At 38.3% G+C, this 26,630-nt stretch overlaps 2 protein-coding genes across 6 annotated transcripts in view; one reads left to right on the top strand and one right to left on the bottom strand.

Moving 5' to 3' along the window:
- The window catches only part of CMSS1 (cms1 ribosomal small subunit homolog), a 382,810-nt gene that overhangs the window by 189,565 nt on the left and 166,615 nt on the right, over window positions 1–26,630 (top strand). The window contains exon 2 of one of the 5 annotated variants that reach the window (XM_033433322.2): window positions 20,679–20,728. The exons of 3 other annotated variants lie outside the window; for them this stretch is intronic. Coding sequence is in view for 1 of the 2 variants with exons in the window: in XM_049710074.1 (XP_049566031.1) it covers window positions 11,642–11,696 (55 nt within the window). In the remaining variant the exon portion in view is untranslated. Of the gene's footprint in view, window positions 1–11,575; window positions 11,697–20,678; window positions 20,729–26,630 lie in introns of those variants that run through there. One more of the 5 variants, XM_049710074.1, reaches the window with a different exon arrangement.
- The window catches only part of LOC101284504 (filamin A-interacting protein 1-like), a 202,414-nt gene that overhangs the window by 79,412 nt on the left and 96,372 nt on the right, over window positions 1–26,630 (bottom strand). The gene's annotated exons all lie outside the window — the stretch shown is intronic.

Below are 26,630 nucleotides of genomic sequence, written 5' to 3'. Positions count from 1 at the left end.
TCCTACTGGAGGCCATAGTTTATTTAAAAAAAAAGGTTGAGAAACACTGTTTCAGAACATTCAAAGAACTCCCAAAATGGAATTTGTTGTCCAGTAAGATAATAAGTCCCAGGAAAGTAAGCTAGCCAAACCGTACTTTTAAAAATAAGTCTGAAATTTCCTTTCAGCCTTCTGAGCGTCTCTTATAATCATAAGAAAAGCTTGTTTCAAAGGCCATTTCTAAAGTCCTGTTGCATATATCCATAAAGCATATTGAAGGCTAAGGCCAGAACACAGTGTATCACAATGCTTTGATTCTGATAGGATCTCATTCATGAGATACAATCTGCACGTGGACCAAAGTCAACAGCAAGAAAAGTCACAGAAGAATTCATTGCTATAAGGTGTTAAATTTTCTTTTATACCTGTTTTTTAGTCTTATAAGAGGATACAAGGTAGAAAATGCTAATCATTTTTATTTTAATAAGAACCAAATATATTGAAATTGTAAGACATAAAGATAGCTTACATCAACAGGATGCTTGATGGATGGTGCCCATACATCAGTATGTAAACTGATTGTGAAATATCTTGGGATCAGGTGGTCTTTCATGAAGCTTGCTACACTAAATATATGGCCCTCCATTTCATGGTCATAAACATACCATTGTAAAATAAAGAGAATAAAGATATATGTGTGCTTGGTGGGGTTTGTAGCTTAAAAAAAATAAAGGAAAAGTATATCACTGGCATAGATTATTTTTAACAACTCAGTTTAAGTGCTAATGAAGGTTAGTCTTCCTAAAAATTCCTAGTGAAAGAAGACAAGAGGACGGTAGCTACGTGAGCTGTAGAATTTACTTGAGGTTGGCTGATTTGTATGTTTACCTTTTTTTAATGGGGAGAATTGAGATGTTAGTTTGTCAAAGAGAGAAATCACAGATTGCAGATGGGGAGAGAGACCCAGAGAGAGAGAGACTGACTAAAGTAAAATGGAGTGGTGGTGGGTATGGACCCTAGAACTCAAGTAGAGGAAGGAGAATGGTTCTTCCTCTACTTCACTGGTTCTCAGTGGGGGACGCTTGTGCCCTACATAGGACATTTGGCAGTGTTTGACAAGTCACAGCTGGGATTGGGTGGTGCTGTGGCACGTAGTGGGTAGAGGCCAGGGGTGCTGCTAAACATCCTATAATGCCCAGGGCAGGCCCTACACCAAAGAGTCATCCAGCCCAGGATGTCTATAGTGCCAAGGTTGAGAAACCCTGATCTGGCTGGGAGAGCAAAGAAATGTTAGGTGCAAGAGATTTAAGCTAAAGAAGCTTGAACCCTATGGCCTTAATCTTATTAAAACAGAAAGCCACATGTTTGACAAGACTAACAATTCTGTTATTAACGTGAACCGAAAGTCAGAATTCGTTTAACAGTCTTGAGACCCTGGTTAGTCTCTTCATGGGTACAGGTAATAAAAGTATTTTGAAATTCCATTTTAAATTGCATGCATATGACCAATGAGCAAGTCAGCAAAAATGCCTTTGTCAACTTAAAAATAACACTCTAGCAGTAAACATTTCATTCACTTGATTTGGCAAACAATAATGCACATAGTTTTAAGATATAGCCCCCAATCTCTCATCCTGTTGGATTCTTAAAAGATTTCAAGGGTCGTATTCTTCCAGGTCATTATTCTGTTTCTGGGGAATATCTATATTTTGCTAATCAAATTAAAGTAAAAAAGAGCTGGTACACCAGAATGCAAAGATGAGTGGTAATTTCATTGTTTGTCAATACATGTTCATAATAAGCTTGTTTTTACTGTTGTTCTATTTCAACAGCTATAGTAAACGAATAAAAACTAAAAGCATTGTTATGAGGTCTTTGATTTTAATCCAAACCATATTTTTTTTTTCTTTTTAGAAAGTCTGAAATTTCAATCTTCCAAGTTTCTCTTGTAAGAAAAACTGTTTTAAAAGCCATTCCTATTTTTTAGTTCAATTCTGCCTGGTAGCTAGATGGTACAAACAAACAAAATAATCCTTTCTGTTTGCTTCCTTGAAACATGGAAAAGTGGAATTGTCTAGATTAGCTCTTTTCCAGAAACACCTGTTACATACACACTTTAACTCCCACTAATGGCCAGTTGTTCATTCTTGGGACCAGTTCTTCCCCTCAGTAATTTGTGCCTTAGCCCTAAATCTGACAGGTGCCTTCATTTTCCTGGCTAAAAGCTTCTATCTTTGTTTCTATTAAAACTTGTCTCATAGTACCAAGTAATTGGGAACTTTCTGTGTTTCCAAATTTTTGTATGGATTGTTAGAAATGTGGTGTAACTGTGATTATACCTTTAGCCCAGGTACATTTTCTCATGGACTATGAAGGAAAAATTAGCAGTGATTTTTTTTCTCAACAAATTCTTCAGTCTAACAGTGAGAATAACATTTACCTAAGGATTCACAGTTTACAGAGCATTTTCATATACATTATCTTGTTCGGATCTTGCAACAACTATATGATGTGAGTATTATTATTTATACTCTTGGAGATAAATGAACTGTCAATTTAAGTGAGGCTTATGGCTTGGAAGCTCACAAAGTCCAAAGTGATCATCTGGAAATTAACAGCCAGGTGTTCTGGTTCCTGCCTTATGGGTTCCAGTCCTGAGTTCTGCTTTGCTTTCTCAGGGACTCCTGGCCATGTATCTAGGACTGTAGGCAATTAACTGGGGTAGGAGAGGGGCCAGAGGGAAGAAATGGGGAAATTCCCTAGACAAGAAGAGCATCTCTTCCTATCTAATAACCTATTTCTTCTGGAGCCCCAGTACTGCAGCACTTCTGTTTTGGCCAGTTTCTCCAGTTGACTCCAGCTTTCACCTCTATTCCTTGGTCCAAGCTGTGACCCTGTTCTCTTAGTCCGCCTGTTCCTGCATTTCCCTGTTCCTGCAAGGCACTCTGCCTTTATAATGAAACACTTTTTTAATTGTGGAATTGTTACATTCAAAGCAGATTTTTAAAAATATTCATCAGTTTATTCTCCTTAATACTTTTCCTGCAGAAAAACATCTAAGGTGCAAAGAGTAATGTAATCATGTTTTAATATACCAATATGTTATTGATATGTTAATATTAAAAGTTAGGCATTAAAGTGATAGAAAGGAAGGTGGAAATAAACTTTTACTTATTCAAATTGGTTTTAGCAAAACTCACATTATTCATAGTCAGTGTTAAGATTTCAGGTAGATAAAGAAACTGGAGTAGTTCTTCCCTTAGTTCTAAAGCATCTGGTACCTTCTTGCTAGCAGAAGAATGAATCATGCCCAACAAGAGCAGTAATGCCAGTGTTTTGTTTCTGAATGTAATATTAAGAAGGCTGGGTCTTAAAATCTCATAAAATGATTATTTTTGCAATTCTTTATTTGCATTTGTATGTTTATGTGTGAGAAAGAGAAATATATTGAACTCATATTTTCTGAGTAGCTGTTATATGACAGATACTGTTTTAAGCCCTAGAAATACAGTGATGAACAAAACAGAAAGTTCCAGCCCTAATGACATTTCCACTGGGAGGTGGGAGAAGGAGGTCAAAGAAGAGAGAAAGGCAAAGACAGAAAAAAACACTGGGTTTCCATATCAGGACTTGAAACCACAACCGCGGCTGAACCATAGCATGTCAGAGAACTTAACATTGATCCATTGACCTACCTGCTCACTGTCCCACCAGAGTTACACTGAGAACTGTTACCATCAGGGCTGGGGAGATAACAAGGTGAACACTGAGTATTCTACCACCTAATGCCGACCACACCTCTCAACTGCAAATGAAATCAACAAATATTTAGTGAACAGCTATTATGTGCTCCTGTAGGTTTTCACTCCTAGCTACAATTAGGATTACAGCAGAACCTTTTAAAAATAACAATTTTTATACTCCACGTAAAACCAATTAAATCAGAATCTTGGGGATGATATCCTGGTATCAGTATTTCTCCAAAGCTTCCTGGTGTGATTCTGTTATACAGCCAGGGTTGAGAACCCATTTCCTATCAGGTGCCCAAAGGGAAAATAGAAGAAAAAAATAAGAAAAATCCACCCATGTTTGTAAAAGATAGTACCTTTCTGAAATCCCATAATAAATGTGGGGGAAGCAAACACTTATTTTTCCTGCATATTTTTATCCAATAAATAAATATTTGACTCCTTCTGTGAGTGGAGGGGAGTTGGAAAAAGTATAAAGCATGCCCTTTCCCTCAAGGAGCTTAAATTATGATTAGAAATAAAAGGCAGAGAGTCTAGAGAATTGAAAATGTTCAAGAAATATCTCCAAATGGCAAAAGGCACACATAATCTGGTCTATGAGTTCCCATAAGGACAAAGGACACTCCAGAGTTCAGAGCTCTTCTGAGGCAAAACCAAGAAAATCATTCACCCCCACATTAATGCTCAATAAAACATTAGTTTTGCAGCAGAAAACTCCCATTTACAAATAAATAGCCCATGTCTTATTTAAAGAGAGGATGTTCTCATTAGAAATAAATGTAACCATTTCAAATGGCTGATCCATCAATTTGTGAATTGTGATATCAACTTGCAGGGACACATGCCTCTCCAAAGGCTGAGAACAGTCAATGAATGTCCCAAGTGAGGTTTTTAGGAATAAATAGGAATTTATTGAAGAATATAATAATAATAAATAGGAATACATTTAGGAATATAATAATAATTGTTTCAAGAAATATTCCCATTGTTGAAGATATATGAAGTGATTTCATATATTATCTTATTTAATCCTCAACAAATATACATTATTGAGAAAATGAATCACGTGCCACTATTAAGTAACAAATTTAGGTTTTGAGCTTAAGTCTTCCAAGTCCATTGTTCTTTCAAATACCCAGTGGTTCTCAGTCTTAGTTACACATCAGAATATTCAGGGAACTTTTTCAAAATTGCCAGGGACCAGCTCACCAGTAGTTCTTACAGTAGGTGGAGGGAGCAGTGGGAGATGAAGATGGGGAGGGTGACAGGGAAATACCATAGGTGCTTCAAAAATACACATCGTTTCAGTGATCCTTATGGTTACCTCCTCTGCAGTGAATATTAGAATAGATTTGTCAATAGTTAAAAACTTGGTACATAGCGATGACAGTAGAGAATTTTTATGAAAAGATAAAATAAGAATAGCATGAGGGGGGCTTCCCTGGTGGTGCAGTGGTTAAGAATCTGCCTGCCAATGCAGGGGACACGGGTTCGAGCCCTGGGACGGGAAGATCCCACATGCCGTGGAGCAACTAAGCCCGTGTGCCACAACCACTGAGCCTGCACTCTAGAGCCCGCCTGCCACAACTACTGAAGCCTGAGTGCCATGCTGAAGCCTGAGTGCCACAACTACTGAAGCCTGTGCACCTAGAGCCCGTACTCCGCAACAAGAGAAGCCACCACAATGAGAAGCCTGCACACCTCAATGAAGAGTAGCCCCTGCTCACCACAACTAGAGAAAGCCCGTGAGCAACAACGAAGACCCAGCGCAGCCAAAATAAATAAATTAATTAATTTTTTAAAAAAAGAATAGCATAGAGGTAACAGAGTTTTGATATCTCATAAATACCAAATATCTGGTAACCTAACTCATAAATCACTCTCTTATTACACAAACCTTGTTAAAATGTAAATTAAATGTAATGTATCCTGAAGAAAATTGCTTTGAAAATGTAGGCTCAGGCTTTCCACATCACGAGTCAAGATCGAATTGAATAAAACTTTTCAGACCAGTCACTCCAGGCTCTTGCTAGACCATAGAGTTGAAACCAGTTAGTCTTGTATGGAAATTCAGAGTCATACTACATTACAGAAAGAGTATTTAATCCAAAAAAAAAGTGAGAGTATTTAATCTAAGCAAGATCTGTCTGAAAAATTACTTAATTCCATAAAATAATACTATTTGTAAAGTTTAAATCTATCCTAGATAGTCCTATTTTAGATCTGAAAGGGTTTTTTTAAATAATGTTTTCTATCATGGTAGCCTATTGGAAACATCTTTAAATTAGATAACTTTTAATCCATTTTGCACGTGTTTAAATGTATGTGTACCAACACAGTCTTTAAATGTATTCTCAAAATGGAGGAGAGAAGCTATATTTATATACATATCCAAAGAATGTTCTTCTTTTAATTAGGCATTTACCAACCACAGTTTCCAAGGGAAGTAGGATTTGTGGGTGGTACTACTTTTCTAGGGGAAAAGTGCAGCCTATTTACAGTTTTGTAGAGCTTAGTTCTCTTGTAGCTTGTATAGACCTTTTGTTATCCTCTTATTCCTTTCATGATGCCTTTTTTTTAATATTTAATTTTTTCTTTTATTTCTTTTATTTTTTTTTAATAAATTTATTTAGTTATTTTTGGCTGTGTTGGTCTTTGCTGCTGTGCACAGTCTTTCTTTAGTTGTGGCGAGCGGGGGCTACTTTTCCTTGCGGTGCATGGGCTCCTCATTGCGGTGGCTTCTCTTGTTGCGGAGCATGGGCTCTAGGAATGCGGGCTTCCGTAGTTGTGGCACGCGGGCTCAGCAGTTGTGGCTCACAGCTCTAGAGGACAGGCTCAGTAGTTGTGGCGCACAGCCTTAGTTGCTCCACGGCACATGGGATCTTCCTGGACCAGGGCTCAAACCCGTGTTCCCTGCGTTAACAGGCAGATTCTTAACCACTGTGCCACCAGGGAAGCCCCATGATGCCTTTTGATCATATAACTTATTGAGATCTCTTTGGGCTAATTAAAGAGAGATGAAACTCAGTGTTGTTAATCTTCCTAATAATTACTTGGTATCGTATTTCCAGAAAAAGAAGCATTCTTTCTCCTACCGAAGGTGAGTTCATTTCGTCTGTAATCTGTATTCTCAATTCCATAACAGCTGATTTACTCTAGAACAGACAGCTTCAAGTTCGCCTTCTCACCTATATATCTTCAGCCTCCCCTTTTCTCTCCAACATCCACTCAACCTAAAACCATTGCTGACTTTTTCATCTTAACACTTGGGCTCTCACCACACAGGTCACCTCCAATATCCTTGTAGGCAAACCCAGTGGATACTTTCTACCTTTGTTTATCTTACTTCACCTTTTAAGAACATTTAACACTATAGACCACTCTGTCCATCTTGAATTAATTCTTCCCTTGCCTTCTGTGATTTCTTTTGCTCCTGCTTTCTCCCTACTCCTATGTCTCCTTTTTCTCAAGCCCCTTTGATGGCTCATCTTCTGTCCATCTCATAAATGTCTATACTTCCCAGGGTTTTATTCCCAACTCTCTTACTCTTCATTTTGTCCCTGGATAATTTTGTTCATCTTTGGCTTCAGCCAGTGGTACGTTAGAGCCAGTTCCTAAGAACCAGTTGTGCACATCTCTTCTCAACTTTTTGTTCAGTGACCATCATCTTGGTAGCTTGAAATTGGCTAAGGTGGGAGTATGTATGCCACAGAAATAGGCAAATGCTACAAATCGGGCAGGGGGGGATTTTTGTTTTATTTTCTGAGAGCTAGTTTAATAGCACACCACTGGCTTCAGCAATGATGTATATGCTGCCAATTTCCAAACCTGTGTCTCACACTTTCTGAGCTCTAGCCATTATTTCCAGCTGATTTCTGGCCAGCTCTCTTGAATGCCCAAATGGAATTCATTATCTCCCAAACCAGCACTCTCCTGCACTAGTCCATGCTTTGGCTAACAGCCCCACCATTCTCCTATCATCCTTGCAGAAAGCCAAAACTTCTCTCTCCCTAAACCACCGCATCTAATTGATTGGTATGTATATGTCTCCACCATATTTCACAAAAGATTTAAGTTAGCTCAACAATATACATAGTAGGGCAGGACAGAATAATTTCCCCCACAGTGTTAGCAAAGGAGGGGATCTGGGCAAAAGAGAACTAAGCACAAGAAAAATAGATGAACTCAGAAGTGAGATAGGTACACAAAACACATGCCATGGAGTCCAGCCAGCTACATCCTGCCAGTTAGTTCAACATCCTGAATTGCTCTGGATTCTTCTTTGCCAGCAAGGCAATATCACAGCCTCCCTATTCACCCTCCCTGCCCCCGGACTTACTGCTTTCCCAGCCTCCCATTCGCTTCCCACAATGCTTTCAGAGAAATGATTCTTAAAATCAAATCTGATTCTAACACAAAACCTTTCCCATCAGCTTAGAAACTTTCAGTAGTTCTCCACTGCCTTTGGAACAAAGTCCAAACACACACCCAGAGGAAACCTCCACCAGAAGATTTTTGGTTCGTCCTTTAAGGTTTTTCTCAGATATCACTCCTCTGTGAAGCCTTCCCTGGCTCCCATAGGCCCTTCTTCCACTGTATAATGTATAATGTATATCTATATTATATAATAATATGACTTGATCAAATATATATACATTTGATTCAATTTACAGTTGTTGAATGCCACTTTATGCCATATTTAGTATTGAGAATACAGAGTAAGACAGCCCTTGTTTTTTAAGGACCTCTAGTTGAGAAAACATATTTAAGCAAATTATAGAAAGTGTGGTAAGTTCTGCACTGTAGAAGAGAAGCAAGCTACAGAAGTAACAGGGAGGAAGAACAGGAACACTGTCTCGTAGCACATATTACCATCTTCTGTGATTATTACTTGTGTTTCCCACTGGAATGGGAGACATGTATATCCCATGCACCACAGTGGGAAGTACAGAGTAGGTGTGCAGTGGTAGGTGTATGCTGGATGGATGGATGGATAGGTGAATGAAAGAAAATTGCAACAACTGCCCAAAATTATTTAGAAGATGATCAACAAATTCCAGTGATCCTTACTCTCTTTGTCATCTATTACCAACTTTATTTAGAGTTGGGTGAATGGGGGTGTATGAATATGAGAATGTGTATATCCTTACACTGTATAGGATAAATCCTTGCCATGGGAACTTCTTTTTGTGGTTCAGCCAGTTTTGAATCTGTTAGCCTTCGGGGAGGAGCTCAGGGTCCAGCCGTTTCAGTCAGCCCTTTGCTAAATACATCCAAGAAGTCTGTCACTTGATGGTTCATTTGCTTTACAGTTTGCCAGAAGCTCAGGCAAAAGGTCCCAATGAAAAGATCTCTGTGTTTCTGTGGTCTCTTGCTCGGTGAGGGGAGAATCCCCAGGCCGTCATCCCATCACTAAACAATACATCCAGTTAATCTTACTAGATTAAAACAAAAAAAAGTCCCACACCATTCTAAAAGTTAATAGTTCAGTTTCACCCATAGTCTTATTCCCTCTAATCTCTGAAGGCCTCTGTTCATGCTAACATAAAAGTGTCTAGACTCTAGAACAGTGGTTCTCAGTCCTGGCTTTAAAAAAAGGGAGGGCAATACCCAGCTCCACCTCCAGAGAGTTACTGACCTGCAGCAGGGCCCAGTCATCAGTATTTTTTCAAAGTGCCCAAGTTGATTTTAATGTTTAACCAGGATTTGACCTACAGTTCAGGCCAGAAAACCTTACACTTAGCCTGGAATTTACTTCACGTGACTGCCTCCTTCTTATCCTTCAGGTCTCTACCTAAATGTCAGCTTTTCAGTGGGCCGTCCCCATTACCCTGTGGCTCAGAGCACTTACACCATAATCTGAAAATAACTTCTGTATTTATGGATTTTCTTGTTTATTATCTGTCTTCTTACTAGGTTAGGAACTTCATGAGATATTTATTGGCATCTACTATTAGAAGAGTCACAGCTCGCCCTCAGTAGATGTTTTAAGTTGCAGTGCCAAAGATTGCCTAACCTTACCACTTCTTTACAAGAGAAAAACGAAACGCCTTTTTATTCACTAAGTAATATACAGTAAGTCCCCTGTATACGAACCTACAAGTTGCGAACTTTCAAAGTTGTGAACGTGCATCTGGTTCCAGCAAGAAACCAGAACGTTTGCCATCACTATCAGACGTGCGTGAAATTGCAGCTTGCCCTCGGTCTCCTATTGCTGGCGATCCTTTAGCTCTACCATCTCCCACCTCCTCTCCCTCCTCCAGTCAGTAACTCTTCTTGCCTGTTCACTTGATGCCAGCTCCTGTATGCCAGCTGTTATAAGCTGTTATAAGATTTAAATGTTTTCTTTACTTTTTGTGTTTGTCTGTTTTTAATGTATTATTTGTATGAAAAGTATTATAAACCTATTACAGTGCAGTACTTTATAGCCGACTGTGTTAGTTGGGTACCTAGGCTAACTTTGTTGGACTTATGAACAAATAGGACTTATGAACGCCTCTTGGAATGGAACGTGTTCTTATGTAGGGGACTTACTGTATCCTTGTTAAAAATTCAAGCAACACTGCTAAAAGTGAAACTTTTAACCCCCATTCTCCAGGAGTAACCGTTGTTTATAGTTTAGTGTTTATCATTTAAAGTATTTTACAGTATGTACACAGATAATATACAGGCTGAATAAAACAGAATTGAACACTTTCAAAAACGTATTACTCAGTAACTATGATGTATATAAACTTGCAGTTAAAGCTTGGAGTTGCCCTTTGGCAAGACACCTGTAAGGGTAACTTGACAATTTAGTGCAAACTACATTTTCGTAAAAAATCCTAGTTACTGAGTGATAAATTTCTGAAAGTGTTCAATTGCTTTTGAATCACCCTGTATTTTACACACACACACACATACACATACACACTTCCTGAAAATGGGTTCTTATTGTACCTACTATTAATGAAGATTATTTTACAAGTTATTTCTCCCAAAATTGAGGCTTAGATTTAAATTGTTTTAAGGGATGATACATTTGGTAGTACCTTCTCACTTTATCACAGTTGAGCTCTTTGGAAACATACTAGTTCAGGGATCAGTGAACTATGCAGGCCAAAGCTAACCATTCACCTGTGTTTATAAATAACAAGCTATGCTCATTCATTTACCTATTGTCTATAGCTGCTTCTGTGCTGTAATGGTAGAGGTGAGCAGTTGCGACAGAAAACATATAGCCCACAAAATCTAAAATATTTACTATCTGGTTCTTGGGGGGGAAAGTTGGCTGACTTCTGCCCTAGTTGATCAGAAAGATTATACAATCAGTAAGCAATCAGAATAAACCACATGAGCCCAGTGTATAAAAATGTGTTGATGATGGGAGTTCCCTGGCCATCCAGTGGTTGAGACTTCTCCCTCCAATGCAGGGAGTGCAGTTTCGATCCCTGGTTGGGGAGCTGGGATGCCACATACCTTGGGGCCAGAGGACAAAGACGTAGGACGGAGGCAATGTTGTGACAAATTCAATAAAGACTTTAAAAATGGCCCACATCAAAAAAATCTTTAAAAAAAAATGTGTTGATTGTTCTGGGGTTTTACATTTCTAGCTAAAGAAAGAGTGGACTGTTATGTCTGTTTGCTTTTTTAGCAAGGAAATCTGCCAGAGCATTCGTGAGCGATAGGATAGGAAAGGAGTGGAGAGGCACGTTGCATCTAGCTGGGTCCCGTCTTCCTGTCAGGCAGGTCACATATTCTTCCTTTCTATTCTCTCCCTTACCAAGGGGAGCAGTACTTGTTACAGAGGTGGCCAGGGTTTTCAGAATACCTGTAGGATGGATCCTTTGAATTTAAACCAGTCTGCCCTGTCTCTGCAGCCAAGCTTCATAAATTATTTGGCTGAACAATTAAAGGGCTGTGCGCTTTGTTGAATGCTGCTCCAGGTCCAATGGGGTGACCCCCTGCCCCAGCCACTCAGCATGCAAGGTAAGGGACCCCTCACGGTGTCAGCTGTGAGGGAAACTCTACAGGGCCTTTGGTTTTCATCTCCGCTGGACTTGCCTATTTTCCCCAATCCCAAGTTTTGTTGGAAATGCCCCTCTTTGGAGATTCGATCAAAAATCTTGCAGTGATGAGTCTTTAAATGTTTGCATTGGCCAGCTTGGAAATGGTGCCATGACAGGTGGAAAGCATTATGGCAGGACAGGCTTACCAGGAGCCAGCCACCTCCTCTTTGCCTTGGATTGGTCTCTAATGAGTCTCTAATTGGTCTGTTTGGACTGGTGGTATGTGAACTCACAAACTGATAACTCTTGACTAAATCATGTACATACTGGCCCTGCATTTGGTTTCAAGTTAGGGTTACAACATCCATCTTAAATTTGAATTATTTGGAGGCTAGAGTACCCTTTTTGTACCCATTTTTCTTGTTTTGCATCCCTTGTGACTCTTCTTTATTGTTCAGTTCATTGCCTCTACAGAAAAATAGGTGTTAATGCATTATATCCCCTAACGAGTATTTGCTTTTATGCTTCTGTGATTTAGACTAGAGTGTCCCTATAACCTCAGTTATGAACATTCACATTTTCTAGAACCAACATTTCCTACCTGCCACTTTTTTCTGCTTTAACAAGATTTGTACATAGCTACACACTCTTTCAGTAATGCAGTGTGGGGATGGAGGTAGCCAAATATTTGAATGACCTGTATAGCTGAGAATAAATAAAGCTGACTTATACAACTAAATGTTTATCTGCCCATTGTATGGGTGTGATTGGCCTGAATTTTTAATGATGAAATTACAGAACTGGAAGGGACCTTGATGATCATCTACTTGTACAGATGTGGAAAGGGCCTATAGACCTGGAGTGACTTGTCCAAAATGATGAAGCCTAGTCCTTGAGGCATCAGACCAGATGGCATAACCTATAGTTATACATCCCCCCCATAAGACTTCCCCTTGGGGACTTCCCTGGTGGTCCAGTGGCTAAGGCTCCACACTCCCAATGCAGGGGGCCCAGGTTCGATCCCTGGTCAGGGAACTAGATCCCACATGCCGCATGTAAGAGCCCACATGGCACAACTAAGAGTTCGCATGCCACAACTAAGAAAAAAGTTCCCACATGCTGTGAGGAAGATCCCGAATGAGGCAACGAAGATCCCCTGTGCCGCAACTAAGACCCAGCACAGCCAAAAAAAATAAATATTAAAAAAAAAAAGACTTCCCCTTTAAAGCATGATTTAAACAAAAGGAAATGCCAGAAGCTTTAGTTTCGGTTCATATTGCTCTCTATGATGAGTATGTGTGTGTTCTAAGGCTCTGTCTGCTGTCTGCAAATCAGACATTCTTGCTAGGTTGCATCAGAGTCCAGGCGGCATGATTGATGAAGAAAGGGCAAGGGAGGAATGATGTAATGGCTCATGCAGCATTTACCTGTGAATTATCTCTAGCTGTGTACTGCTCCGTGTCTGTGTGACTCGTACTGAGGCACCGCCATCCTTGTTACTCAGCACTGTAGCCTTACACTTATCTCACCCTATGTTTCTCTCCTTTTCTTGCCAAATCTGATTAGAAGCACTTTTGTTTTGAGCCCATGTTTATGAAGCCATAAGTGGACTTTGTACCGATGACCATGTGGAGAAAATAAAAGAATGTTAGAATAGGAAAATTATTTATTGACTTGGTCAAATCACCTTGATATCTCTCTCAACTTGGTTCATTAAATACTGACACAGTACTTACTATGTGCACCATAATGTCGACTCTGATAGTTTTCTTCCTTACGTGGTTATTTTATTTTGTCTCTCAGTTTCAGTTCAACAAATTCACAGCAAACAAACCTATAGCAAGTGCCTACCTGTGTCAGTGACACATGCATACTTTACACTTTTTCTTGTAGACCTCAAAGCAGTTACTACTTGTACCCATTTTAGAGGTGAGGACACTGGTCCAGTTCACCTAACTAATATGTGGTGGAATTGGGATTGGAATCCTGGTCTCTTGGCACCAAGTACAGTACATTTTCCACTACATCACAAATGTCTTTGATTTATGTAATCAAAAAGTTTTTTGCAAGAAAAAAGTCCAGTTCTCTCTAGTTGATATTCATACTTGATTTAGTATCTGCCTCTGTTCTTTATCCTTGGGATACTATAAGTCAAGAGAATAGGCCTGTGTATATTTATTGAAACAACCACTCAGATTCTTTGGTGGAGTTGTATCATACAAACACTAAATTTGCATGAATTCAACTACACCTGCTCAGCAAATGAACATAAAAAGAGGAGAAATAATAATTTACATTGTGCAGACAAGTCTACTCAGGTTATAAGTTATAGTCAATGAGTCTATGTGCAGGACTGAACCTGAAATGTATATTGTTTTTTCTCAGTCCACGTCTGTTCCCATGTTGTCTCTCAGGGTGAGTATCTTGCCATGCTCAGTGTCCTGTTTTGTATAACCTGCACCTCAAATACAAGCCAACTATTCCAAAGACATAGTCATGTTTAGCAATGTAGGAAGAAAAACCTGCCTGGGTTGGGCCTACTGAGAGACAGTATGCTGGCTTCCAGCATGGGGCCTTCCTAGGGGATTTTCAAGGTAATTTTGACACAACTATTTTTTTTTCTTACATATTCTTTAAAAAACCTAAATCCCAAGTAAAATGCAACTCCTCTAGGTTGACATTGGCTTGTGTATAATTAGGCAGGGAATTTTTGTTTAGGTTGAACTGAAACTGTCTTGGGCTCAACAACATTGTACATATTGGTGGCTAAGCATATCTTTCATTTTCTGTGTGTTGTGCTAGGTTGGGAGGATTAATACCAAGCAGATCAGATGCTCATTATGTCCATAAGAGAATTGTGTTGTCAAGAGAATTGTGTTATCGCTGACACCAAGGGAGGAGAATCAGTGGAAGGAAAAGTGTGATGGGGTCACTCAACAGATTGGTGGAGAGAGAGAGAGGACTAAGAAAACACTACTGAATTTAGCCACTGGTGACCTTTGAGAGAACTGTTGTGATCAAAACCATAAGGTCAGAAGCAAGATACAAGGAGTTAAACATCATCTAATATTAGGTCAGAGTAGTCAGCAGGATATCACAATTCCAAGAATGGCTCAACAGGAAGACAGGGCATGGGGTCACAGAATTCAGGTCTGAGGACCAGGGCTGGGTGACAGTAGTACCTTTTAAAAGGTAGGATTTGGAGGTTAAAAGCAGAAGTACGTAGTGTCCTCAAGAAGAATTTTGGCTTCTGAGCTTATCTGAGAGTCCCCCTGTGGTGCTGGTGGGCAAGAGACAGCATCTGAGGAAGTAGAGGCAGGAAGTCATTGGTGTCTCTTGACAAACAGGTTCTCATAGCCTCGTACCCGTTGCAGATAGATTTCACACAATTGCTTTTCTAAGTAGTTAGGTTCCAATTTGCTTGCAGTTTGGGAAATCAAAGCTGGCTCTGTAAGGCTCTCATTGAGTTAGGGAAAAGAGTGCCAGAATGCAGCATACATAACTGGAGAGCCAGTAAAGGTTCAACTCTCATGAATAGAAAACCAATTCATTCATAATACCAAACCTCATCATATTCAAGGAAGTGAAGTTAAAACCAGGGCACCTCCCTTTCTTTCCTGTGTTTGTGTAGCTAATAGCACCTTGCATTGTTAAAAGTGAAATCTTGTTGATCATTTTCTTTCTCTCAGATTGCTCACTTTGTATTTTTGACTCACTATTCAGTGTGGACTACAGGAGAATGCTTGACTACTGCCCCTAAGAAATAAGCTCCCTTGGGAAAGTTGAAGCTGGGAGGCTGGGATGCCCCAATTAGGACAGGGTCTCAGTGGGGCCCCTCTACCCCCACTGTATGTGTATAAGAATCCCCTTGGGTGCTTATTAAAAATGTAGATTCCAGGGCCTCACTCTGGACCAACCAAATATAAATCCATGATCAGATGTGGCACAAGAATATGCATATTAATAAGTGCACCTGAGGATTCTTATGAAGCCTAAAATTTAAGAACCACCGGTCTAGGAAATGTGTGTGTGGTATAATAAACCAAATTCTAGAAAAATAACATTTTAACAAACAGAATTCTCATTATGCTAAAGTTAAATTTTATTAATATAAAAATATGCCCAGGCATATTTGTTTTAATGAAAATTTATAAACCTCTTTGAAACTCCTAGGAGAAAAATTTTAATACAAAGTACATGCAAAATGTTAGCAGTAGTAATAAGTTAAACGCACTTGGGTATGAGGAAAAGGAGATTGTTATGAATTCAGAAAGGCTGTATGTTTTGTGAAATTTCTATCATTTCCCAGGAAGGGGAAGAGGTGAAAGGAGGGAAGAACACAGGGAGAAGCTTTCCTTAGCTTTGAAGATCCTAATTCTTTGTTCTTCTTGCCTCCAAAATGCAGCTGCTTCCTACTCACAGTCCTTTTTCCACAGGCCAGCTGTGTTCCATTCATTCCCACCTTCACCACTGCTTTTTCAACCCTGACACACCAGAACTAGAATGGAGAATAGTAGAAAAGAAAAAAGCAATTTGATATGAAATAGAATTGAAGTGTATAGAAAAGAGGGAAGCAAGTTTCCTAGTTTCTAAAAAGACCTAAAATCTTAAACCAGAAAGCCCTTAGACATAGCTCTTTTGGTAAAACCATTTGGTGTGGTTATAAACTGTGTGGGATGTAGGCATATTGAGGAAGTGCTAGGGGTAGGGGCAGTAAGAGAGGCTGCCTCCAATTCCACTGCCCCTATTGAGGTAACCTCAGGAACTAACCCGAACTAATCTCTTCCTCAGCCCTCATCTGTTCTTTGACTCTTATTTAAATTTTGTTTTTGTTGTCTTTGATTGTTACCTTTGTATAACTCATTTCCCTAAATAATCTGTAAATTTCTTCAAGTTATGTACTTCCCTTGAGAATATTCATTGGCATATTTCTTTCCTCCTTCCCCATAATCATCAACACTACTACCCACAGATTGATCAATTTGAGTCCCTCCTTTCACCCCTTTTCAGGAGGTGATCATCTGTAATTTTCTGCTCTAAAGCCTCCTTAAAAAAAATATTTCTTCTACATAGTCATGGAATCCATCATTCAAATTCCAGACATTTTAGTTTTACCCTTTTAATTTTATATTATTAAAACTTAGCTTTGGAACGATGAGAATTCAGCTTGTTTATTTTATAACTTCTCTTCCCATAAGAAAATTCCAACTTGAGATTCACTCAGCCCTTAGCATAGTAACTCCTAGAATTTGCTCCTTAAGTGAAGAAATCAAAGCTAAGAACAAATGTTACTGACTCTGTTTTGAATCAGATAACCAAATTAATAATTGCAGCATGTCAGCCAAAGTAAGCAAGCATTCTTGATAGGTAGAAGCATGATGCATTGTCTTGAGCTGTTTGATTACTAAACCACTGCAAGCTCTTGAAATTGAGCTATCTTTTTTTTTTTTAATTTATTTTTTTAGCTGCATCGGGTCTTTGTTGTGGCACGTGGGATTTTTCGTTGCGGTGCATGGGCTCTTCGTTGCAGTGTGCGGGCTTCTCTCTAGTTGTGGCACGCAGGCTCATTAGTTGTGGCGTGTAAGCTTAGTTGCCCCATGACATGTGGGATCTTAGTTCCCTGACCAGGGATCGAACAAACATCCCCTGCATTGCAAGATGGATTCTTAACCACTGGACCGCCAGGGAAGTCCCAAAATTGAGCTATGTCTAATGTGCATTGCAAGAAACAAACCAAAAAACAAATCTGTTTTTAAAGTATTTTTGTCTGCTCTTGTTTTATGTACCCTTTGTCCAGAATCTGAGCATATTCATCTTCATAACTTTTTCAGTATTTACTGGCTTTCTTAGCACCTTAGCTAGTATTTTTCATATGAGGTTTTTACCATCTATGACCTATAATTTTCCCTGACTCGCTATGTTTCTTGTATCCTTGACATTCATTAGGCTACTGTCAGCTCTCTGTAATGGAAAGAAAAGAAGAAATCACCTGTTGTTTTCTGTTCTAAAGGCTTTATTACTTCTCCTGTTTTTCTCTTCATGACCATGAGAGTCAATAAGTTGAGTCTCTCAGATTTAGCCTTTTTATCTTTTGCTTACAGAGATCAAAATGTCTTATTGCCTGAAATTTTCGTTTGGCTAGAAGACCACGTAGAGCAGAGTGCTGTGTCCACAAAAAAGTTTTTGCTGTGTTCACTGATCCATTTTGTATGAAATATCAAATTCTGAAAATTCATGCTTATACATCTCCCACCATAAAAAGATGGTGCAATGTGACAAACCAAATTATGAAGGATGCAAAAGTCCAGTCAGGAGAAACTGATAAGAGATCCATTATACAATGCGGAAAGGAGTTAGGGACAAAATATATTCTCATTTGGGTGGCTGAGGCCTAGAATTGGTCCAGAATGTATACAGATTTTGTTCTAGTTACAAGGCCAACCTCCAAAGTGCTTTAAATCAGACAAGTGCTTCACTGAGGGGAGCTAGAGTGTTGTACAGGCATAACGGAACTTGTTGCTTTGACTGCCATTGTTATGACTTGTTATATAGGGCTGACAGGAATCATTGGGATAGATGTATTAGTTGTCTGGTGGCAACAGGAAGTTGGCAAGAGGTGACCACTGGGGGAATAGTGGCAGATATAGGTTGATATCTGTTGGTGAGCAGATTCTCATGGCCTCCTACCTACTGGTTATTTACATACCATGGGTTTATTGGTTTTATAAGTAGTTAGGTTCTGATTTTCTTGCAATTTGGGAAACTGAGGCCTCCTTGGGACTTAGGGGTTAGAGTTGATTTTCCTAGCACAACCTTGCCGTGGGACCTATATACAGGGCGTTGCCCTTCTCATCTGCTAAGTTAGCATAATATTTTCCACCTTCCTAATCTTTGTACTAACATAATTACAATAAATTGCTGCTGCTCTTGGAGATAATCTCTCTTCTCACATCTGGGTTTAAGTCTTTCAGTAAAGCTACTTAAGCAGTGGGGAGGAAAGAGCTTTTCCATAAAGTTAAGGTCTTTCCTGATAAAGGTAACTACTCCACCCCTCTTTCCCAGTTAGATCCCTTGCCAGCAATAGCATAGACTTGAGCTAGTGCCAAATGTTTTAATACTGTACGGACTCACTTGATAAAGTCTGTGCATGGCAAAGGAAAAAACAGTCAAAGTTCCCAAACTAAAAATTTTCCAAGACTTCCGTATGAGATGCAGTTAGGGCACCCTTCATCTAATTGTTACTGTGTGTTTGCTGTAGTCATTGGTACCCTGCAATTCTCATTCTCCACCTCTTCTAGAGATTATAAATTATAGAAAAAGCTAGCCATGTCAAAATGGATACTCTAGCTACAGAGAATTTGGTCTTTTACAAAAAGGCAAAGACAGGGAAACACTGTGGGATTAATACTGTGATCATTTCAAATAATTACCAAGTAATTATTGGTCTATTAGTCAGCAGCATTCAGCGTATTACTTCATTGTTACGTTAATATTTTGCATGTGTTTGTTGGCTTTGTTTCCCTTATTGTTATAAACTCTAGATAGGAAAAGCATTATTGTCTTGCTCTGGCCCTTACATTTTGCATGAAGAACCAGCATAGAACAGAAAGTGCCAACACGAAATAGTTGTTGCATAACTGACTAGAGGAAGCAAAATGATTTCATAGATCCCTGGATATAGGAGAGATTAATTAATGATCAGTACTTACAAAATACTCAGACAATTCAGAAACCTGGAACACCTACCTATAAATACAAGAAAGAGATCTTTTTCTCTGTTTGACTGACGGTGATTTCCAGATCTCATAGATAATAGTTTTAGCCTCAACATCCACCAAACCTTTACCATAGTTGCTAATGAATAATAAAGTTGACTGGTTTATGGTAGACTCAAAAGAAAAATAAAAGATGTGTGGCCGTTAAATATTAGAATGTCCCTGAATGGGAATTCAGATTGGGTGCAGGTGACTGAATGTAGCAGGGCCTGTTTCAATTTGACCTCTCAAGATTTTGCCTCCTGTTTGAAGAAATTAATGGATTTGAACCAAACCTGCAATATTACTAAATAATATAAGATTTATCTTCAGTTCATTTTATTTTCCTGTTGTCCTGAAACAAAATAATGGCTAATATAAATTCTGACATAATTTCTCTGAGGAAGTTTGAGATCACAGTAGTGGTAATAATAATGATAGCATTAAAAGCAGGAACAAGATTGCCTGCCCCTGTTAGCAGTGTGAGTAATCAAAGGCATTAATGGACCGTGAAAACTGGAGAGCTGGGGTGACCATGGGTCAGAGCTAACATACATAGGCAAGCACAGTATAGGGGAAACTTTCATCACCTCCACTACACTGAGGCTTTTCTCTTGATAGAGCAAGCTCTTAATTTCCCCTGGTTGTTAATCTGGCACCTTTCATGAACATCAGTGTTCACTTTGGAAAAAAAAAAAAGCAAACAGCCAAAACATCTAAGTGTTAAGGGGGAAGGAAAATCAACAGAGGAAATTACAGTAGCTCTTGATACAGTGGCACCTTTTTCTTGAGTCATATGAGGTGAAATTATTTGAAAGTTTGCAGCTTTGGGCAGTCTCTCTTTAAGACAGTAACCAGAGGTCTTGGGAGAGAAAGTAACATGCATATATGGCCACAGTTTAGCCATGGACTTTATATGCATATGTGTCCACATTTTCAAAACTGGCCTCTTAAAATATATATGAGAGTCAAGTGATTTGAAAGTAGATACCACTTCCGTTCTTCATTGCCTTTGCTCCCTGTTTGCTATTTCCTTTCTAACATTAATTACCATTTCTGAAGAAATTAGTGTTTCCTGACCTGGTGTAGTTTGTTCGTTTTGGATAGTCCATCAATTTAAGATACATGCCATGTCTTTTGAAATCTAATGTATTGAGGGTTGAATATAATACTAAGTTCTCACTTTCTTCTAACACTCTTGTTTTTAGGTAAGTCGTCTGATTGGAGTGACATTTCATTTGATGGAGTTTTCCATTTGGTAAAGTATTATTACTATTTTTATCAAATGATATAAACTTTGGTTTTTCTGATTTCTGAGTTTGTATTTTCCCACAACATTGACCTCCGGAGTATGCTCTGTCTTGAAGACAAAAAATATGAGAGAGAGAGAGAGCCAGAGCCAGAGACAGAGAGAGAGAGGGAGAGAGAGAGAAGGTCTAGGAAACAAGGGAAATGTCATATAAATAAATATATTTCTCTGTACAAAAAAAAAAAAAACTATTGAAAGAAACCTACCTCTTTATTTCCATCAGTTTTGCTTATTAGAACTTCAGGAAGTGGAAGAGTTTTTTTTGGTTTATGTTTTGTTTTGTTTTGAATTTTATTTTATTTATTTTCTATAAAGCAGGTTCTTATTAGTTATCTATTTCATACATATTAGTGTATATATGTCAATCCCAATCTCCCAATTCATCCCACCACCAACCACCCCGCCACTTCCCCCGCTTGGTGTCCATACGTTTGTTCTCTGCATCTGTGTCTCTATTTCTGCCCTGCAAACTGGTTCATTTGTACCATTTTTCTAGGTTCCACATATATGCGTTAATATATGATATTTGTTTTTCTCTTTCTGACGTACTTCACTCTATATGACAGTCTCTAGATCCATCCACGTCTCTACATATGACCCAATTCCATTCCTTTTTATGGCTGAGTAATATTCCATTGTATATATGTACCACATCTTCTTTATCCATTCATCTGTCAGTGGGCATTTAGGTTGCTTCCATGCCCTGGCTATTGTAAATAGTGCTGCAATGAACATTAGAGTGCATGTGTCTTTTTATATTATGCTTTTCTCTGGGTATATGGCCAGTAGTGGGATTGCTGGGTCATATGGTAATTCTATTTTTAGTTTTTTAAGGAACCTCCATACTGTTCTCCATAGTGGTTGTATCAATTTACATTCCCACCAACAGTGCAAGAGGGTTCCCTTTTCCCCACACCCTCTCCAGCATTTATTGTTTGTAGATTTTCTGATGATGCCCATTTAACTGGTGTGAGGTGATACCTCATTGTAGTTTTGATTTGCATTTCTCTAATAATTAGTGATGTTGAGCAGATTCTCATGTGCTTCTTGGCCATCTGTATGTCTTTGGAGAAATGTCTATTTAGGTCTTCTGCCTATTTTTTCATTGGGTTGTATGTTTTTTTAATATTGAGCTGCATGAGCTGTTTATATATTTTAGAGATTAATCCTTTGTCCGTTAATTCATTTGCAAATATTTTCTCCCATTCTGAGGGTTGTCTTTTCATCTTGTTTGTAGGTTCCTTTGCTTTGCAAAAGGTTTTACGTTTCATTAGGTCCCATTTGTTTGTTTATGTTTTTAATTCCATTTCTCTAGGAGGTGGGTCAAAAAGAATCTTGCTGTGCTTTATGTCCTAGAGCATTCTGCCTATGTTTTCCTCTAAGAGTTTTATAGTATCTGGCCTTACATTTAGGTCTCTAATCCACTTTGAGTTTATTTTTGGGTATGGTGTTAGGGAGTATTCTAATTTCATTCTTTTACATGTAGCTGTCCAGTTTTCCCAGCACCACTTATTGAAGAGACTGTCTTTTCTCCATTGTATATCCTTGCCTCCTTTTTCATAGATTAGTTGACCATAGGTGTGTGGGTTTATCTCTGGGCTTTCTATCCTGTTCCATTGATCTATATTTCTGTTTTTGTGCCAGTACCATATTGTCTTGATTACTGTAGCTTTATAGTATAGTCTGAAGTCAGAGACCCTGATTCCTCTATCTCCGTTTTTTACCCTCAAGACCACTTTGGCTATTCGGGGTCTTCTGTGTCTCCATACAAATTTTAAGATTTTTTGTTCTACTTCTGTAAAAAAAATGCCACTGGTAATTTCATATGGATTGCATTGAATCTGTAGGTTGCTTTGGGTCGTATAGTCATTTTCACAATATTGAATCTTCCAATCCAAGAACATGGTATATCTCTCCATCTGTTTGTGTCATCTTTGATTTCTTTCATCAGTGTCTTATACTTTTCTGCATACAGGTCTTTTGTCTCCCTAGGTAGGTTTATTCCTAGATATTTTATTCTTTTTGTTGCAATGGTAAATGGGAGTGTTTCCTTCATTTCTCTCTCGGATTTCTCATCATTAGTGTATAGGAATGCAGGAGATTTCTGTGCATTAATTTTGTATCCTGCAACTTTACCAAATTCATTGATTAGCTCTAGTAGTTTTCTGGTGGCATCTTTAGAATTCTCTTTGTATAGTATCACGTCATCTGCAAACAGTGACAGTTTTACTTCTTCTTTTCCAATTTGTATTCCTTTTATTTCTTTTTCTTCCCTGAGTGCCATGGCTAGGACTTCCAAAACTATGTTAAGTAATAGTGGTGAGAGTGGACCTCCTTGTCTTGTTCCTGATCTTAGAGGAAATGCTTTCAGTTTTTCACCATTGAGAATGATTTTTACTGTGGGTTTGTCATCTATGGCCTTTATTATGTTGAGGTAGGTTAGGTTCCCTCTATGACCACTTTCTGGAGAGTTTTTATCATAAATTGGTGTTGAATTTTGTCAAAAGCTTTTTCTGCATCTATTGAGATGATCATACGGTTTTTATTCTTCAATTTGTTAATATGGTGTATCACATTGATTGATTTGCATATATTGAAGAATTCTTGCATCCCTGGGATAAATCCCACTTGATTATGGTATAAGATCCTTTTAATATGTTGTTGGATTCTGTTTGCTAATATTTTATTAAGGATTTTTGCATCCATATTCATCATTGATATTGGTCGGTAATTTTCGGTTTTTGTAGTATCTCTGTCTTGTTTCGGTATCAGGGTGATGGTGGCCTCATAGAATGAGTTTGGGAGTGTTCCTTCCTTTGCAATTTTTTGGAAGAGTTTGAGAAGGATGGGTGTTAGCTCTTCCCTAAACGTTTGATAGAATTAACCTGTGAAGCCATCTGGTCCTGGACTTTTGTTTGTTGGAAGACTTTTAATCACAGTTTCAATTTCATTACTTGTGATTGGTCTGTTCTATTTTCTCTTTCTGCCTGGTTCAGTCTTGGAAGGTTATACCTTTCGAAGAATTTGTCTATTTCTACCAGGTTGTCCATTTTATTGGCATAGAGTTGCTTGTAGTAGTCTCTTAGGATGCTTTGTATTTCTGCGGTGTCCGTTGCAAGTTCTCCTTTTTCATTTCTAATTTTATTGATTTGAGTCCTCTCCCTCTTTTTCTTGATGAGTCTGGCTAAAGGTTTATCAATCTTTTTTTATCTTTTTCTTGGTGAGTCTGGCTAAAGGTTTATCAATCTTGTTTATCTTCTCAGAGAACCAGGTTTTAGTTTTATTGACCTTTGCTATTTTCTTTGTTTCTATTTCATTTATTTCTTCTCTGATCTTTATGATTTATTTCCTTCTACTAACTTCAGGTTTTGTTTTTTCTTCTTTCTCTAGTCCCTTTAGGTTTAAGGTTAGATTGTTTATTTGAGATTTTTCTTGTTTCTTGAGGTAGGCATGTATTGCTATAAACTTGCCTCTTAGAACTGCTTTTGCTGCATCCCATAGGTTTTGGATCATTGTGTTTTCATTGTCATTTGTCTCTAGGTATTTTTTTATTTCTTCTTTGGTTTCTTCAGTGATCTCTTGGTTATTTAGTAATGTATTGTGTAGCCTCCATGTGTTTGTGATTTTTACAGTTTTTTCCCTGTAATTGATTTCTAATCTCAGCATTGCGGTTGGAAAAGATGCTGGATATGATTTCAGTTTTCTTAAATTTACCGAGGCTTCATTTGTCACCCACGATGTGATCTATCCTGGAGAATGTTCTGTGAGCACTTGAGAAGAAAGTGTAATCTGCTGTTTTTGGATGGAATGTCCTATAAATATCAATTAAATCTATCTGGTCTATTGTATCATTTAAAGCTTGTGTTTCCTTATTAATTTTCTGTCTGGATGATCTGTCCATTGGTGTAGGTGAGGTTGTTAAAGTTCTCCACTATGATTGTGTTACTGTCGATTTCCTCCTTTATTGCTGTTAACAGTTGCCTTATGTATTGAGGTGCTCCTATGTTGGGTTCATATATATTTATAATTGTTATATCTTCTTCTTGGATTGATCCCTTGATCATTATGTAGTGTCCTTCCTTGTCTCTTATAACATTCTTTATTTTAAAGTCTATTTTATCTGATATGAGTATTGCTACTCCAGCTTTCTTTTGTTTTCCATTTGTATGGAGTATCTTTTTCCATCCCCTCACTTTCAGTCTGTATGTGTCCTTAGGTCTGAAGTGTGTCTCTTCTAGACAGCATATATATGGGTCTTATTTTTCCATCCATTCAGCAAGCCTGTGTCTTTTGGTTGGAGCATTTAATCCATTCGCGTTTATGGTAATTATTGATATATATGTTACTATTACCATTTTCTTAATTGTGATGGGTTTGTTTTTGTAGGTCCTTTTCTTCTCTTGTGTTTCTGTCTTAGAGAAGTTCCTTTAGCATTTGTTGTAGAGCTGGTCTGATGGTGCTGAGTTCTCTCAGCTTTTGCTTGTCTGTAAAGCTTTTGATTTCTCCATCGAATCTGAATGAGATCCTTGCTGGGTAGAGTAATCTTGGTTGTAGGTTCTTCCCTTTCATCACTTTAAATAAATCGTGCCACTCCCTTCTGGCTTGTAGAGTTTCTTTTGAGAAGTCAGCTGTTAACCTTATGGGAGTTCCCTTGTATGTTGTTTGTCATTTTCCCCTTGCTGCTTTCAATAATTTTTCTTTGTCTTTAATTTTTGTCAATTTGATTACTATGTGTCTCAGCATGTTTCTCCTTGGGTTTATCCTGCCTGGGACTCTCTGTGCTTTCTGGACTTGGGTGGCTATTTCATTTCCTTTCCCATGTTAAGAAGTTTTTGACTATAATCTCTTCAAATATTTTCTCGGGTCCTTTCTCTCTCTCTTCTCCTTCAGGGACCCGTATAATGCAAATGTTGTTGCATTTAATGTTGTCCCAGAGGTCTCTTAGGCTGTCTTCATTTCTTTTCATTCTTTTTTCTTTATTCTGTTCCACGGCAGTGAGTTCCACCATTCTGTCTTCCAAGTCACTTATTCGTTCTTCTGCCTCACTTATTCTGCCATTGATTCCTTCTAGTGTATTTTTAATTTCAGTTATTGTATTGTTCATCTCTGTTTGTTTTTTCTTTAGTTCTTCTAGGTGTTTGTTCTTTAATTCTTCTAGGTCTTTGTTAAATATTTCTTGCATCTTCTCGATCTTTGCCTCCATTCTTTTTCCAAGTTCCTAGATCATGTTCACTATTATTATTCGGAATTCTTTTTCTGGAAGGTTGCCTATCTCCACTTCATTTAGTTGTTTTTCTGAGGTTTTATCTTGTTCCTTCATCTGGTACATAGTCCTCTGCCTTTTCATTTTGTCTGTCTTTCTGTGAATGTGGTTTTCCTTCCACAGGCTGCAGAATTGTAGTTCTTCTTGCTTCTGCTGTCTGCCCTCTGGTAGGGAAGAGTTATTATATTTAGTTGTATTTAGAAAGGATTGGGCTTACTTCAAAAACTCCAACCAAGTTTAGAGCAGTGGCTTCCTGATGTATTTGGTGAAAATCTGATATTCCTCAAAATGTTGATGGACAATAAATACATCTTGAGAAAAGAGTTCTGTATCATCAGAGAGCTTTTCTTTTGGATCAGTGTTTTCAGTCTTCAGAATTTGTTCATTTTAAAAGATAGTTTTTAAATAGAAGAAACAAAATATATAAATTTAGAAGTATAAAGCCAGGAGTCTGTGGCACAGAGATGGTACCAGAGCTTATAGTCCATAATAATAGAAGATTGAAGCCTCCAAAAGTGAGCATAATGATAGGGACAGAGGGGCACGTCATAATATCAAATGACTTCTCCTTGATGTTCTGGATCTTTT

The sequence above is a fragment of the Orcinus orca genome, chromosome 5, assembly GCF_937001465.1.
Source record: "Orcinus orca chromosome 5, mOrcOrc1.1, whole genome shotgun sequence".
Lineage (NCBI taxonomy): Eukaryota > Metazoa > Chordata > Mammalia > Artiodactyla > Delphinidae > Orcinus > Orcinus orca.
The sequence above is the reverse complement of the archived record's forward strand: the minus strand, read 5'-3'. Positions and strand labels throughout refer to the sequence as shown.